This window comes from Camelus bactrianus, chromosome 22 (genome assembly GCF_048773025.1).
Source record: "Camelus bactrianus isolate YW-2024 breed Bactrian camel chromosome 22, ASM4877302v1, whole genome shotgun sequence".
Lineage (NCBI taxonomy): Eukaryota > Metazoa > Chordata > Mammalia > Artiodactyla > Camelidae > Camelus > Camelus bactrianus.
In genome coordinates, this window is record NC_133560.1 from 179,579 (window position 1) to 195,517 (window position 15,939).

General features: G+C 45.0%; 1 protein-coding gene across 4 annotated transcripts in view; it reads right to left on the reverse strand.

Moving 5' to 3' along the window:
• The window catches only part of LOC141574614 (ankyrin repeat domain-containing protein 26-like), a 55,943-nt gene extending 45,741 nt beyond the window's left edge, over window positions 1-10,202 (reverse strand). Inside the window, exons 1-7 of one of the 4 annotated variants that reach the window (XM_074350042.1) lie at window positions 9,938-10,202; window positions 9,148-9,262; window positions 8,812-8,985; window positions 5,722-5,825; window positions 4,283-4,420; window positions 2,752-2,834; window positions 511-663 (exon numbers count right to left, since the gene is read on the reverse strand). In XM_074350042.1, the coding sequence (XP_074206143.1) occupies window positions 511-663; window positions 2,752-2,834; window positions 4,283-4,420; window positions 5,722-5,825; window positions 8,812-8,985; window positions 9,148-9,262; window positions 9,938-10,152 (982 nt within the window). In that variant the 5' untranslated portion in view covers window positions 10,153-10,202. The remainder of the gene's footprint in view (window positions 1-510; window positions 664-2,751; window positions 2,835-4,282; window positions 4,421-5,721; window positions 5,826-8,811; window positions 8,986-9,147; window positions 9,263-9,937) is intronic. The other 3 variants (XM_074350041.1, XM_074350040.1, XM_074350043.1) reach the window with 3 other exon arrangements.
• Between the last annotated feature and the right edge of the window lie 5,737 nt (window positions 10,203-15,939).

Sequence of the window (15,939 nt, forward strand, 5' to 3'; positions counted from 1 at the left end):
CCTTTGGGACCACACCTGGAGACTACACACTTGAATGAATACTGAGTATACTCCTGGTAGGTAATTAATGCATAAAAACCACTTCCCCTCCTTTATATTTATCAAAAAAAGGGTGTTTATCCAAATTTGAGATCTTCAAGTGAACTGCTGTTTACAAGGACCAAAATCCCAACCAAACTTTATGAGACTCACAAAAGAATGATAATCGTTAGTAGAATCAGTATCATAAACTGACAACGTCCAGCTCACACAGCATGGTATTTCTGCACGATACCCATTGGACAAACCCACCCTGCCATTTGGCTTTGTCAACCTCCTGTTATCTGAGCACAGTCATCCCTATTCGCTCACATACGGTCTAGGGCTGCTTTCACACTGCAATGGCAGACACGAGTAGACATGACAGACACATGGCCTAAAATACTGACTCTCTGGCCCTTTGTAGAAAAAGCTTGTGCATCCCTGCTTTATGCCATAACAGGAAACCCTAAGACTCCAATCAAATCTTACTCTTCTGCTCAACATTCTTCAGTGAATCCATGTAGCTGCCATTTCTGGTTCCCAACTTGACAACCGTTTCTTCTTCGTTGTCCTTGCTGGACAATTGCAACTTTTCTTGGACATTTTCTGCCCCAGCATGCGAAGAAGGTAAGCTCTCCTTAGCTGCAAAAAGAGAAATGATTATTCTACAGTCATCACAGTAACTGCATTTCCTTTCGCAGTGGCTGCTTTAGGAATGAGCATGCGATGTAGCCCAGCCAATAAGATGCTAGGGGAAGTCTACTGGAAGCTTCTCTGTTTTCTTACTAGTTAACAGAAAACATGCAGAGAAGCAGCCCTCCTCGCCTGCGGATACGGTCATGTGAGACTATGATGCTTGGAGCTGCTGCTAATCAGCAGACCAGGAAAGGCGACATCAAACACCGGCAGCCTCACAGCTGAAAGAGGGACATCATCTGGGATCCTGATGACATCACCGAACCTTCTAAACAATCCTGACTCCTGTTGCTGTAGCCACTGTTACTTAGGTCTCCTATTATTATTTGCAGTTAAAAGCATTCTGACAGATTTCCCAAGGTCTACAGCAGACCTACTCCTTTCTATAGTACTAGAAAGGCTTTCAGAAGCACGCCTGAGCTAGGTAGTCACCTCGTTCCCAACCATTCCTACAGCATCCTTCCTGCACCAACAAAATGAAACTCACAGATCCCGCAAAGTTCACTGGCACATCTTAGCCTTTGCACCGCTGTCCTCTCTGCCAAATGTAATCTTCAAAGATGTTCCACCCACCAAACACTGCCCTTCTGCCTCCTTCCCTGGCAAACTTCTACTCACTCTGCGTGGCTAACCTGACATCCTACCCACTTTTAAAAAACTTCTTTCCTCAACATCGACTTAAAAGTATTTGGTACATATTAAATACCAATAAAAAATACGTAAAGACAGTTACAAAGTCCTCATGGGCTCTGGGACACAGTAAGCACAGAATAAAGTAGAGTAAATCATAAAAATGAGGATGACAGTAACAAGCTCCCGGAGGCCAGGAGCTGTGCTTTTGATCTGTTTGCATTCTGCAACGTCAGAGTGGTGCTTAGTACCTAAAAGACACTTGGATAGTCATCTGTTGAGTGGGTGAATTAACAGATAAGAATGTTTTCTTTGAAAATCCTGTTTAAAAAATATACAGGCATTAACCATTGGACAACTCTACTGTGTTATGAGCACCTTGAAGACCAAAACTCTGTCTTTTCCATCTTTGTATTTCTTACAGCAGAAGTTCTTTGCTTGATCAAGGTCTACAAAGTTAAAGGTGCCCTCATACAGTTCATACTGAACAGCACGCTAGGGGTCACATCTAGGCAACACAGTCTTCTTTTTTTTTTTTTTTTTTTTTTTTTTATGTGAAGCACTTCTGTGCTCTTTTTTACAATTTGTTGAGTCCTGAGTTGTGCTATTTGAGTATGTATATAACAATCCTTTAACTAATGGCAATAGAAAATCTTGTTCTAACAAAATACAGTTTCATGACAAGTATCCCCCAAAAAGAAGAAAACATCTGACTCATGAAGTCAACATATCTCATTCTGTTTGCACTTCTGAGGAATGAAATTGGTGAGAGAGAGAGACCTTGGTGGTGTAATGATGTGAAAAGTAACCAGTGCTTCTCAACAAGGCACTGCTTTTCTGACTTCTGCCCTATCACTAGGTATCTTTAAAAAACAATCTCTTATTAGTATGCTGCACACTGGCCCAGCTGTGCAGCTCTAATTGTTGGCCATTTGTTTACAGCACCAGGAAGGTATTGCTGAGCTCCCAGTTTTAAAGACAATCACTTTTTAGTGAGGCTAATCACTATTCAATAACTAGCATTCATTTACCTGCTGTGATCCATTTGCTGTAAAAATTAAAGATCCAGTTCTGTAACAAGGCCAACTTGTTATAATGTTACAGGAAACGTACAACAAAGTTAAAAACCTATTTTTCTTATTTACACAAAGATATAATATGGGATTTCAGGGGCCATGATTAAATAAATGAATTTCTTTTCAGACAATACTGTCTCAGATTTTAATTACCTACAATTAACTTCTTAAGTAATTCTGAATACTAGCCATTAAGAAAAAATTAATGAAAAAAATAAAAACACACATGAAATTTACACACTGGCTTTTTTCACTGCTCTTTCATTATCAAAACTTCCTCACTCTTACTTCCGTATCTATGGTGGGCCCAACAAGAGTAACTTATTACCAGAACTCTGTCCTAGGTCGCTGTTTTGAGGGGGAGTAGTTGGTATCTTTCCGTCTCTGTAGTCGACAATCAGTTGGTAAAGGCTATGTATAAAAAATGTGATAAATAAATATTACCACTTGAATACTAATATGAAAAACAATTGCCAAGTATATTAAATTCTTAGATCATTTCAGACAGTATCAGAGGTAATATCAAAACTTCAATTGTCCCATATACTTCAAATTTGTACAATCTACACTTTTAAATTTAGGATGTATAGTTAAAAAGGAAAAAAAGGTAAGGTGAAGTAGTCATAAACTGAGGGCAGTACAGCTCAGTAAGTTAACTAGAGCAAGCCTGACATACGGAAAGTATCTCGAACTCAGAAGTCCCAGCTCTATAACCAACAGCTATTTGTTCCTGGAAAAAGTGCTTCTCTTCAGCTCAAAGCTTCCTTTATAGAACTGGGATCTTACTGTCAGGCAGTTAGTTATTAATACTCATAAGAGTATTATGAAGATTTAGTGGATAATGTATCCCCCAGATGCTCAGAGAAATAGAGGAAGAATGGAATAATTTGTTCTTGAACTTTAATGCTGGAACTATTTGAGAATCCCAAATAAAACCCAATGTGTGTTTTTTTCATAGGTGTAACATTTAAATGCGGCAGTTTTCAGAAAATGTTACAAATTACAGTGATTAGCTGTCCTTCGTGCTTTATAATTCAGGGCACCTCAGCTACTATATAACTTGTAGCTACATTTATTTATAAATATATGACCTCATACAAGCATATGTATGAGAACTAAACAAGCTGTCACGCTGAAGTTTACGTGTCCATCGCCACGAAGACCGCGGAAACTGGATCAGCACAGGCATCCCGGGAGCAGAGGTCAGTCATGACCCGACTGCAGGACCAGTTTCTTTTTCCTTTTCTTCTCTTAAAATTTTATTAAAGGTCTTTAGAGAGCAACATCCAGACCCCAGACCCAGCTGCCGAGGAGATCCTGTTAAAACCAGTTTTAGTGCCAACACTGCAGCAACAGAATCAAGGGAAACAAGAGAACGATTAGAATGCCCTCGCCCTGCCCCAATGCCTTGTGGGAGAGGATTGTCACTGTGCTCTTAGGGAATCCCTTCGGTTCTTGGAAAATTCAAGAGAAAGATTATAGAAGAAAGTCCCCAAAGGAAAATACAGGATTTTCTGCTCTACTAAACATTTCAAGACCCAAATAACTAGTTAGAAAAATCAGATATGTGACATTATTTGTACCCCATGCATAGGGGTTACACTGGGATGAAATGGAGACCAGTAGGACCCTAAGGATAAAGGTCTTACAAACCCTGAGATAAAGAACCCTGTGCCCACTGCTCCATCTCACTAGTCTGGCCTTTTGCTGGTTTCCAGCTGGTGATGGGGAGGGTCTCACTGCCATCCCCAAAGTGCCTGCTCCCAACTAGGAACTCTCACCTGTCACGTAACAAGGAACAGTTAGGTCATTTTCAACCTCAGTTTAGAGATAACTGGCATTTTAATGTAAACACTTACTGTTTAAAACCATTACGACAAGCATATCTTTCAGCAGACATTCCGTGTAAATCTCGAGAATCGGCATTAACACGCTTCTGAAGAAGCAGCTTGACTATGTCCGGTGAGTCATGAAACACAGCAAGCATGAGCGCTGATCTAAAAAGAGACAGCTTCACCCTTAGGAACTTAGTTAGCTTAACTTAAACAGTTAATCTGATCTGTTTTACCAAGTTAATATCCTGCCCACCCCTGGAGAACTGACCATTTACATGCTCGAGTGCTCATCTTTGCAAATCACCTCCAAGGCCAAAACGGAGGGACAAAAAAGAAGCCTCCTGTCCTACTTGGGTAGCACACAGTAGAAGTGGCTAAATTCAAGTCCTCTGATGGACAAGAAAGGATGCTGAGGTCACTTATCTGAAGCAGGTAAAGATTTAAATAAAGGATTCCCCTTTTCTTCCCTAGTCTAAAATATAATACTTTAAAATCAGCTAGAGGTCAGGTAAGGAGAAGCTGTTTGCAGGCCGAAAACAGTAACATGAATAAAAACGGCAATAAAAATAGTCACGGCTGCAGTTAACCACGCTGAGAAGCATGTGCCCGGCACTAACCTGAACAGTCTACGCATGGTCTTTCTTAAGCACAACCGCCCTTGAAGGATGTACTACGACCCTCCTTTACGTGTCAGGAAGTATATTTGTTGATAATAAATCATGTCCCCCAGGTAACACACCTGACCAGCAGGAGAGCTGGGAATTCAACCTCATCTGACTCTAAAGCCCAGCTCCTTCCTCTTTATCATCCACCAATGAATTGTCTTCTTTAAAGGGAATGTTTATTCAATAATTAGAGCTATTTTTCTTCCTTCTACCATTATCAATTAAAAAGAAAAACATCAAAATGTACTAGAAGTGAAAAAGGATAAAAACTGATGAGCCCACAGTATCTGGTCATAGTTACTCTTAGTGATACTCACTTAGTGATAACCTAATAACATCAGTATCCTTCAAAGGAAGTAATTTAAAGCAGAATCATCCAAAAGACAAAACAAACTCCTCTCTGTTTAATATGCATCTTTTAAGAAACAAATATATACCAACTAGAGGTTAAAAAAATTATAAAAGAGTGAAGAAATTCAACACTGCCTCATAAGTTAAATTAAAATTAGAGTCCATACTAATAAAACTAAAATGAAATCCCTGAACTATTGTAAGATCATATGACCAAAAAAATCAGGATGCAACTGACATCAGTCACTATCATAAAGGAAGATGAATCCTGCTACATACCGTTCTTTGTGACACCAGGCAGAATAATTGCTTTTCTACCTGACTGATGATGTGTTGATTCCAAGTTAATCCTCTTCTTATTAAGTTAATCTTTCTGATTGGCTGTTACTACTTAAGAATTAAGATTTTAAAAAAAAAGACAGAGAGAGAGAGAACACACTATTGTACCTTTCCGCCTTGTCAACTGCATGTATATTTGCCCCGTTCTCAATCAAAAATCTGACCATTTCTTTGTTCTCCCTGATGGCGAGTAAAAATGGTGTGAAGTTATACTGTAAAATAGTAAAAATAGTTGATAATGTACAAAATTACATATAAATTTCAAAACTGAATTTAAAAACTTAAGTCTCTGAACTTAAACATATACTATAAAGTAAATAACAAGTAGCCCCTTCCTCCTTGCCCCTCTGTGCCCCTTCTCTTTAAAAGGTTCCTCCTTGACTTCCTCGAAAGCTTCCCTGTGAAGTCACTCTCTGAAACTCACTTCAGACATTTGCTGGTTCCAAGAACCTGCGCTTCTATTGCAGCATGTGTCAGGCATTCTCTAGTTACCTTACTGCTCAACTACTTACTCCCGACACTCTAAACACTGCTCCAGAGAGAGACATTCAGCTACTGAATCAACTACACTTCTAAGGAGCCACGCTGAGGAGAAAGATACCATACTGTTTGCAACATGCATAACCTATCCAGTTACAACTATGACTAATCTCATAAAGCTTGCAGACATTCCAATGGGTATATGATTATTTGCATGTAAAGAAAAAGTTTTTCTTAAACCAACTTATAAATTCTAATTTGAAAAATTCCATCTCACTCTTAAGGGATTATTATAAAATATGAAGTGGACTATAAATTAATATAGACTGCTTTTAAAATCTTGAAATATTTATCAAAATATACAACAGGAATTGTAAATTCAAATGCTTACAGAGGCAACATAGGTGGCCCGAGTAAGTGAAGGTCCCAGGTGAGGACAGCAAACCGGAGAACACACGCCCCACCGAGAAGGGGCCACCTCTGCAGGGCAGACCGCACAGGAGCCTGGGCTCAAGGGGGACCAGATTTGATTCTTTAGGAGAAGTTCTGAAGTGCAGATTTTGGCACAAGTCTCCTAAATTTTAAATGTTGACTCAGTGTGTGGAGGCAAACTGAACATAACCAGGGCCACGTTTAGTCTATAGCCCACTTGTGTTTTTATGTTTGCTGTGTTTCCAAACAGTTGGGTATAAATCAAGTATTTGTATGTAAAACCTTGCCTTTCTTTAGAATCATATGTCTTACACACAAAAACACTTGGCCCCAACATATACTAAAAATTGTGATTAACCCTCATAAGGCCCACTTCAAGAATTTTTCCAATGCCTACTAAAACTACAATCTACCTGTATCTAATTCTCCCTGATTGTTAATCAAGTGGATAATTAGTTCATAAGACGGCCAAAACTAAATTATTAAAACAATTCCAATTTGTTACTAATGTCATGGGTCTTGATGTTTAAAACTGCCATCTTCCATGGTATACTTATATATAATGGAAAACAACTCAGCCATAAAAAAGGAATAATGCCATTTGCAGCAACATGGAAGGAACTAGAGATTATCATACTGAGTGAGGTAAGTCAGAAAGTGAAAGACAGATCCCACAGGATATCACTTGATATGTGGACTCTAAAATATGATACAAATGAACTTATTTATAAAACAGAAATAGACTCACAGACATAGAAAACAAACTGATGGTTACCAAAGGGGAAAGGGGGTGGGAGAAGAATAAATTAGCAGTTTTGGACTAGCAGAAAGAAACTACTATATATAAAATAGATGAACAAGGTCCTACTGTATATACTACAAGGAACTATACTCAATATCCTGTAATAAACCATAATGGAAAAAATATGAATATATATATATGTATATATATATGACTGAGTAAGAATATATATAACTAAGTAAGAATATACATATATATAACTGGATATATATATATATAAAATAGAATCACTTTGCTGTACACCAGAAACTGTCACAACACTGTAAATCAACTAGACGTTAATTTTAAAAAAACTGTCATCTTGATTATGCTAGGGCTCAGTGAATCTAACAGATGCATTGCAAGAGTCTGTCACACAGCTTTAACCAAAAGAAGGTTCATGATTTCCTATTACTGCAATCAGAAAAACCCTGTTGACCTAATGACCTGCATGGGAACAAAAGGTGCAAAATCTTTGAAGGGTCCGACTCTACTTATTGAATCCCTCACCACAACAAAGTTTCTAAGACTGTCTGAGTGCCACTGAATGATTAGCGGTTAGAAGGGAAAAGGAGCTATTCTTCAAGGCAATAGATATTGCCAGTAATATTGTCAGTAAACTCCTCAATCACAGAGGGAAAGACGGATAAAAGTCAGGCTAACACGGCTGGAAAAGAGAGCACTGAAAGAAGCAGCATCTATCAAACCCCTGCGCTTCCAGTGATGTCTTATTTTTGAGATCTGTGAATTTACACGTATTACACGCATCCATTCAATAGTCCTTAACCAAGGGTTGTATCAGAATCTCAGGGAAGTATTTCTAAACACTTGTGTCCAGACCTGAGTAGATTTATTCAATCAAAATCTTCAGGGGAGAGCCAGGAGAAAAAGCAGGAGGACCACCTGCCCCATCACTTGCTCCCCACCTACAGCCACAGCCCCGCAGGGGAGCCACACCAGGCTGAACATGGACGACCCCAAGGTGAAGGTGTACATGGAGGGCCATGTGGCCACCAGCACAAGTGAATGCCCCTGCTGGCTGTCAAACATGACCTGCCCTCACTTGTCCAGATTCTAGAACCTGGGATCCTGGGGTGCTCAGGGCCTGCGGTTTGCCGCCTCCCCCGCCCAGGTGCAGTCACCCAGCTCCCCCTGCTGGGTACTGGGCTCCTTCCTCCTCCCACCCATCCCCAGGCAGGCAGCCAGCCCTTGCCATCACTTCACTCCCCGCAAGCCTTCACCTTCTGTAGGCTCTGAGCCTACCACCCACTCCCAGACACTTCCTAATGGGAAGTTGTTCCTTCTGGGGTAGAAGTGCAGCTGGGAGACAGAGCTCTGCCCTTTCTGTGGGCACTACATCTAGCCCCTGGCCTTGGTTTTGGAGTTGTTTCCATGATAACAGGGCCTGATGTAATCAGTATACATATTACTATAAATAAAACACCTGTAGCTAGAAAAGACCCTATATTTGAAATATCTTGTAAATAGAGTCAGTTGAGCTATACCTTGTTTATCGCCTCAATATCTGCATTATAGCGGAGCAGCTTTGTTGCAATTGATGTATTTTCAGCCAAGACAGCGTAATGCAGAGCAGTGTTTTGACAGTTGTCCTTAAGATTTGGGTCAGCACCGCGTTTCAGCATGATAGTGACACATACTTCTTCCTGGCATTCTACAGCCTGTTGGTATCAAGCCAAGAAACAGACTGTAAGTGCTCGGCATTCCAAGTTAACATTTCTCAAGTCCCAGCCGTTTGTTATATTTAAAACAATTAAATTCATTTTTATTCTAAGTAATTACATCGAATCCATCTCATGTGGACATGGTTGGCTGCTACACACCTTCATGAGAGCTGTCTTGCCTTCCTCATCACGAGCATTCAGATCACACTTCCACTCTATGAGGAGAGTCACCACTGATGACTTGCCGCTGCTGCAGGCTAAGTGTAGGGCAGTCCTGAGAACATGAGAGGACGTTTTAGGAAATTAGAGCGTACTAGTTCAAAGGTACAGTTACTCACGTAATGCTAAACATTCAACAGCATGCGATTCCTATACCTTTAAAACTAAAACTAAGTCTTCTTATCTTAGTTCTTTCTATGGGGAAAGAACACTATTTTTTATCCCTTGTTACTCACCACATTAATGGAAGAACTACCTGTCTGAATAGAAAGGGCATGCGGTTGAGATGAAGCTCAACTTGGGTCTGACTTTCAATTTAACAGTCACTTATTAGCTCTCACTTACCCTGTCTGTGTCTCAATTTCCTCATCAACAAAATGGGCATGAAGTAGTAGTAGTTCTCTTACAGGACGCCACTGTGATGCTTAAATGAAAAGCTACGCAAAGTGTCTGGCAGTTCCTTGCACAAACTAACAGCTCAGTAGTTGTTAGGTAATACTATTATTGTTACCGTCACTCTTTTCCAAAGACAACATTTCAATTAAGTAAAATGACAGTCTATCTACTTTGTGGCTGCAAGGACGAGAGAGAACACTGTACTTCAATGATTCTAACACGCTCACTGTCTCACACTTCAACATCTCTGCCGTGGGAAGGCAATTTAAAATTCACGTCTTACAACCATAGTTGGCGGCTCCTCCCAGGCCCCGCCCCGCCCCGCCCCTGTTACCTGTTCCTCCTGTCTCTGCTGTCTACGACATTTTTCTTGCGTGACAGCAACTCCTGCACTTTATGCCTGTAACCTAAATACGCGGCTCTGTGGAACTCCTTCAGCTCACCGCTGTGGACGTAATACCCAGGCACGGGGTTCTCACGATCCCTGGGCTCTCTCTGATGGGTGGTGAAGCCCACCCATCTCGCTAACTTAACGAGTCCCTTCTTCATCTGGCTTATCGCCTTCCGACACCGCTCACTTCCCTCCTGGCCTCTTGCCGCCTCCCGATCTCAGCGCTGGCGCTACAGAAGAGCCACAGAGGTCTCGCTGCCACACCTTGGCTGCGAAGCTCAGCGGCGCGGAATGTTTGGTTCGGAACGGTCGTAGCCTAGCAACAGCTCTGACCCTCAACTGTCCCTCAACTGTCCCTCCAGAGCCGGTGTCCCTGTGAGTGCACACAGAGGCCCGGAGGCCCAGTGTGCCCAGTGAGCACATGGGAGCCTAAGGCATTTCAAATCTCTGCAGTTGCTTGTGGGCCATCTTGGGTTCCCTTCAAATGCTGGTGCTAGGTGGCTAAGTGTTTCGGGACATTTCCTGAAGTGAGGCCTGCCCCTGACAAAGTCACGTTTGTATGCAACTGTGGTTACAGTGGGGTGGAACCACAGGATGCTGAAGGCCTAGTCCCGCACAGAGCTCCCCACCAAGAATCTCTACTTCGCCTTATCCCTCAGTTCATTCCCTTCCACATCCCTCTGGGCCCCAGCCAGTCTCCAGGGAATTCAGCGGATGCAAACAGCAGAAAGCGGCTTTCACGGTTTCAGAGACTGTGGCAATACGTATCGTTAAGCACAAACTTGAGAAACCAATACACGCTCTCCAGATGAAATGAAAACGGGTTTCCGCATGTCTGCTGACCCTGCTCTGTGGCTCAGCCTTATGTTTACGTGCTTTCCTCGCTTGATTTTATCTTTTGCTTTTATTTCCACCAAGTAAATCTTCAATCAATCGAAGATCTACCTGAGAGCATGCTATAACATTTGAGAACGTTTTAATCACGTAACTATGGGTAACGTGTAACACCACGTCAGTTACTCAGCGAGGCCAGGCTGCTGGCTGACGACTTGCAGGGGGGGTGGAAGGCAGGACAGGCCTCTTCTTCCTGCCTACCTCCATCCTTCCTCCCTCAGCTGGCTAATTATGGCTTCTGGCCCTGCCAGGATCAAAACTGCAGGGGGCGGTAGAGTTCCTAAGTGGCTGACACTCCTGGGAGCTGGTCTTGAGTTGGACTGGTCCTGGCAAAGTGTTTTGAAGCTGACTCTCTCAGGGGCACTTCTGGGCCCACACCTGCAACTCCCCCGGCCTAAGTGAATGTGGCGTTACTAACTCACCCTTTTAACCTATCTTCTCTATTAGCGTACACTGTCATTTCCCTCATCTTAAAAAAGAAAGGTGCGTTCACCCTCCAGCTGCGGCCCCATCTCTCTGCTCTCCGGCACACACGCCTCCTGCCCCTGCAAAGGAGCTCTTCCCATTCGCTTCCTCCGATCCCTCTCCTCTCCCGTCCAAGCAAGCGTGTCCACTCACTGCAACTGCTCACGACAGGGTCCCCCACCACCCACCAGGTGCTGACTCCACGGGGAGCTCTCAGTCCTCTCCTCGCACGGCCCGGCAGCCACGCTTCCCACCGCTGCTCTCCCCGACTTCCTCAAGCCCTTTCCTCACGGGGCTTCCCGGCTCTCAGGCTGCTCTGGTTTCCTCCCACGGCCCTGGCCGGTCTTCTCAGCCCCAGCCCCTGAATGCTGGCACACAGCACCCCTGAGGCTCAGTCTCCTGGCCTCTCCCACTTTCTGCTGCCGCCCCCATCAGCCTTAGGGCTTTATGTATTCTCTACAGGTTGAAACCTTCCAACCTGCTATTTCCAATCCAGACCTCCCTCCTGTATTCCAGACTCAAATACCCGTTTCCTCTCAACGTCATCTCTTGGAAGTTGAATAGGACTTCTCCTGGGCCGGCCCTCTCCTGGGCCGGCCCTCTCCTGTTCCCGCGCTCACCTGGTCCTGCCTTTTCCTGGGCCTCCCCTCTGCCTTGCCTCAATTTCCTCATCAACAAAATGGGCATGAAGTAGTAGTAGTTCTCTTACAGGACGCCACTGTGATGCTTAAATGAAAAGCTACGCAAAGTGTCTGGCAGTTCCTTGCACAAACTAACAGCTCAGTAGTTGTTAGGTAATACTATTATTGTTACCGTCACTCTTTTCCAAAGACAACATTTCAATTAAGTAAAATGACAGTCTATCTACTTTGTGGCTGCAAGGACGAGAGAGAACACTGTACTTCAATGATTCTAACACGCTCACTGTCTCACACTTCAACATCTCTGCCGTGGGAAGGCAATTTAAAATTCACGTCTTACAACCATAGTTGGCGGCTCCTCCCAGGCCCCGCCCCGCCCCGCCCCTGTTACCTGTTCCTCCTGTCTCTGCTGTCTACGACATTTTTCTTGCGTGACAGCAACTCCTGCACTTTATGCCTGTAACCTAAATACGCGGCTCTGTGGAACTCCTTCAGCTCACCGCTGTGGACGTAATACCCAGGCACGGGGTTCTCACGATCCCTGGGCTCTCTCTGATGGGTGGTGAAGCCCACCCATCTCGCTAACTTAACGAGTCCCTTCTTCATCTGGCTTATCGCCTTCCGACACCGCTCACTTCCCTCCTGGCCTCTTGCCGCCTCCCGATCTCAGCGCTGGCGCTACAGAAGAGCCACAGAGGTCTCGCTGCCACACCTTGGCTGCGAAGCTCAGCGGCGCGGAATGTTTGGTTCGGAACGGTCGTAGCCTAGCAACAGCTCTGACCCTCAACTGTCCCTCAACTGTCCCTCCAGAGCCGGTGTCCCTGTGAGTGCACACAGAGGCCCGGAGGCCCAGTGTGCCCAGTGAGCACATGGGAGCCTAAGGCATTTCAAATCTCTGCAGTTGCTTGTGGGCCATCTTGGGTTCCCTTCAAATGCTGGTGCTAGGTGGCTAAGTGTTTCGGGACATTTCCTGAAGTGAGGCCTGCCCCTGACAAAGTCACGTTTGTATGCAACTGTGGTTACAGTGGGGTGGAACCACAGGATGCTGAAGGCCTAGTCCCGCACAGAGCTCCCCACCAAGAATCTCTACTTCGCCTTATCCCTCAGTTCATTCCCTTCCACATCCCTCTGGGCCCCAGCCAGTCTCCAGGGAATTCAGCGGATGCAAACAGCAGAAAGCGGCTTTCACGGTTTCAGAGACTGTGGCAATACGTATCGTTAAGCACAAACTTGAGAAACCAATACACGCTCTCCAGATGAAATGAAAACGGGTTTCCGCATGTCTGCTGACCCTGCTCTGTGGCTCAGCCTTATGTTTACGTGCTTTCCTCGCTTGATTTTATCTTTTGCTTTTATTTCCACCAAGTAAATCTTCAATCAATCGAAGATCTACCTGAGAGCATGCTATAACATTTGAGAACGTTTTAATCACGTAACTATGGGTAACGTGTAACACCACGTCAGTTACTCAGCGAGGCCAGGCTGCTGGCTGACGACTTGCAGGGGGGGTGGAAGGCAGGACAGGCCTCTTCTTCCTGCCTACCTCCATCCTTCCTCCCTCAGCTGGCTAATTATGGCTTCTGGCCCTGCCAGGATCAAAACTGCAGGGGGCGGTAGAGTTCCTAAGTGGCTGACACTCCTGGGAGCTGGTCTTGAGTGGACTGGACCTGGCAAAGTGTTTTGAAGCTGACTCTCTCAGGGGCACTTCTGGGCCCACACCTGCAACTCCCCCGACCTAAGTGAATGTGGCGTTACTAACTCACCCTTTTAACCTATCTTCTCTATTAGCGTACACTGTCATTTCCCTCATCTTAAAAAAGAAAGGTGCGTTCACCCTCCAGCTGCGGCCCCATCTCTCTGCTCTCCGGCACACACGCCTCCTGCCCCTGCAAAGGAGCTCTTCCCATTCGCTTCCTCCGATCCCTCTCCTCTCCCGTCCAAGCAAGCGTGTCCACTCACTGCAACTGCTCGCGACAGGGTCCCCCACCACCCACCAGGTGCTGACTCCACGGGGAGCTCTCAGTCCTCTCCTCGCACGGCCCGGCAGCCACGCTTCCCACCGCTGCTCTCCCCGACTTCCTCAAGCCCTTTCCTCACGGGGCTTCCCGGCTCTCAGGCTGCTCTGGTTTCCTCCCACGGCCCTGGCCGGTCTTCTCAGCCCCAGCCCCTGAATGCTGGCACACAGCACCCCTGAGGCTCAGTCTCCTGGCCTCTCCCACTTTCTGCTGCCGCCCCCATCAGCCTTAGGGCTTTATGTATTATTCTCTACAGGTTGAAACCTTCCAACCTGCTATTTCCAATCCAGACCTCCCTCCTGTATTCCAGACTCAAATACCCATTTCCTCTCAACGTCATCTCTTGGAAGTTGAACAGGATTTCTCCTGGGTTGGCTCCCTCCTGGGTGTGCCCTCACCTGGGCCTCCCCTCTCCTGTTCCTTCGCTCACCTAGGTCTGCCCTCGGGTTTGTCTGCCCACCCCAGGCCTGCTCTCTCCTGGTCCTTCCCTATCCTGGTCCTGCCCACTATCTCCTTGGCCTCCCCTCACATGGCCTGCCTGCACCTGGGCCTTTCCTCTCCTGGGCCTCCCCTCTCCTCTTCTTGCCCTCTCTCCCTTGGGGAAGTAAGCCAGAAAGAGAAAGAAAAATACCATATGAGATCACTCGTGTGTGGAATCTTAAAAAAATTTATATATATATAAATACACAACAGTAACAGACTCATAGAGATAGAATACAAACTTGTCGTTGCCAAGGGGGTGGGTGGTGGGAAGGGACTGACTGGGAGTTCTAAATTTGCAGATACTGACAGGCATATGCAGGACAGATAAACAAGATTATATTGCATAGCACAGGGAAATATATACAAAATCTTATGGTAGCTCAGAACAAAAAACAATGTGACAACGAATATATGTATGTTCATGTGTAAGTGAAAAATTGTGCTCTACACTGGAAATTGACACAAAGTTTTAAACTGACCATAATTCAACAAAAAAAAAAAGTGCTAAAAAAAGTGCTCCATTCAGAGCTTTGGTTACATGCTGATCTTTCAGGGACAGAGACTAGGTTGGAAACTCAATGTACAGACTGGGAGAGAAAGGGATTTCAGCTACTCTGACCGCTTCCTGTTGAATGAAACAGAGAGGCCAAGTCCTCACATTTCAAAAGTGCCCAGTTGGTGAGAAGACCCACCGCAGGGCAGGAGAAGGGAAGAAACTTCCTTAACAAAGGTTCCTGATGAGAAAATGGCCCAGTGACACTCACTCAGCCCACAGGGCCTTCAACCTCAATGTGAACATGGGGAACCCGGGCAGAAGTAGGCGCCAGGCCTCCCCTCACCTGCGCAAGGTGGAGGCAGCTTTCAGCACCCCTCCCTCACCACCCACCTGTCCAGCCTTCCTCACTGAGTCACAAGGGAACTGGGTGGAAAGGATTTCAGCCTCATGCGTTTGGCCCTGGGTGGGGCTGGGACTCCCCTTCCATCTGAGTGGAGGGCAATGATGTCCCTGGAATAGGGTGCGTCTGGAATCAGCTGCTCCAAGTGCCCCATGTGGGTGTTTCCTGGCACCACAATCTAGAGGGGAGGACCTGACAAATTCTGTCTGACGACAACCCAAATGCTTACCGAGCCTTTTATTAGCCAGTATTATAATGCTTATAGTAAAGGGCTGAGCCCAGACACAGCAGAAGTCAACCTCTGCACTACCTCGTGAGATCTACCCAGGCCACAGCGTTAGATGTAATTTACCCTCGTAAATTCCCTCTCCATTAAGGGTGAGCTCACACTTGACCCTTAGCAACTTCAACAACCTCCCATTTAGGTTCCTGGGGAAGGTTCTCACATACAACATCCAGGGCTTATGATAGTGACCCCAAAGCATCCCAAGTGTTAGCGCCATGTACACCTAAGATACACTTCTCGGGGAGAGATTTCTCTATTAAAATAG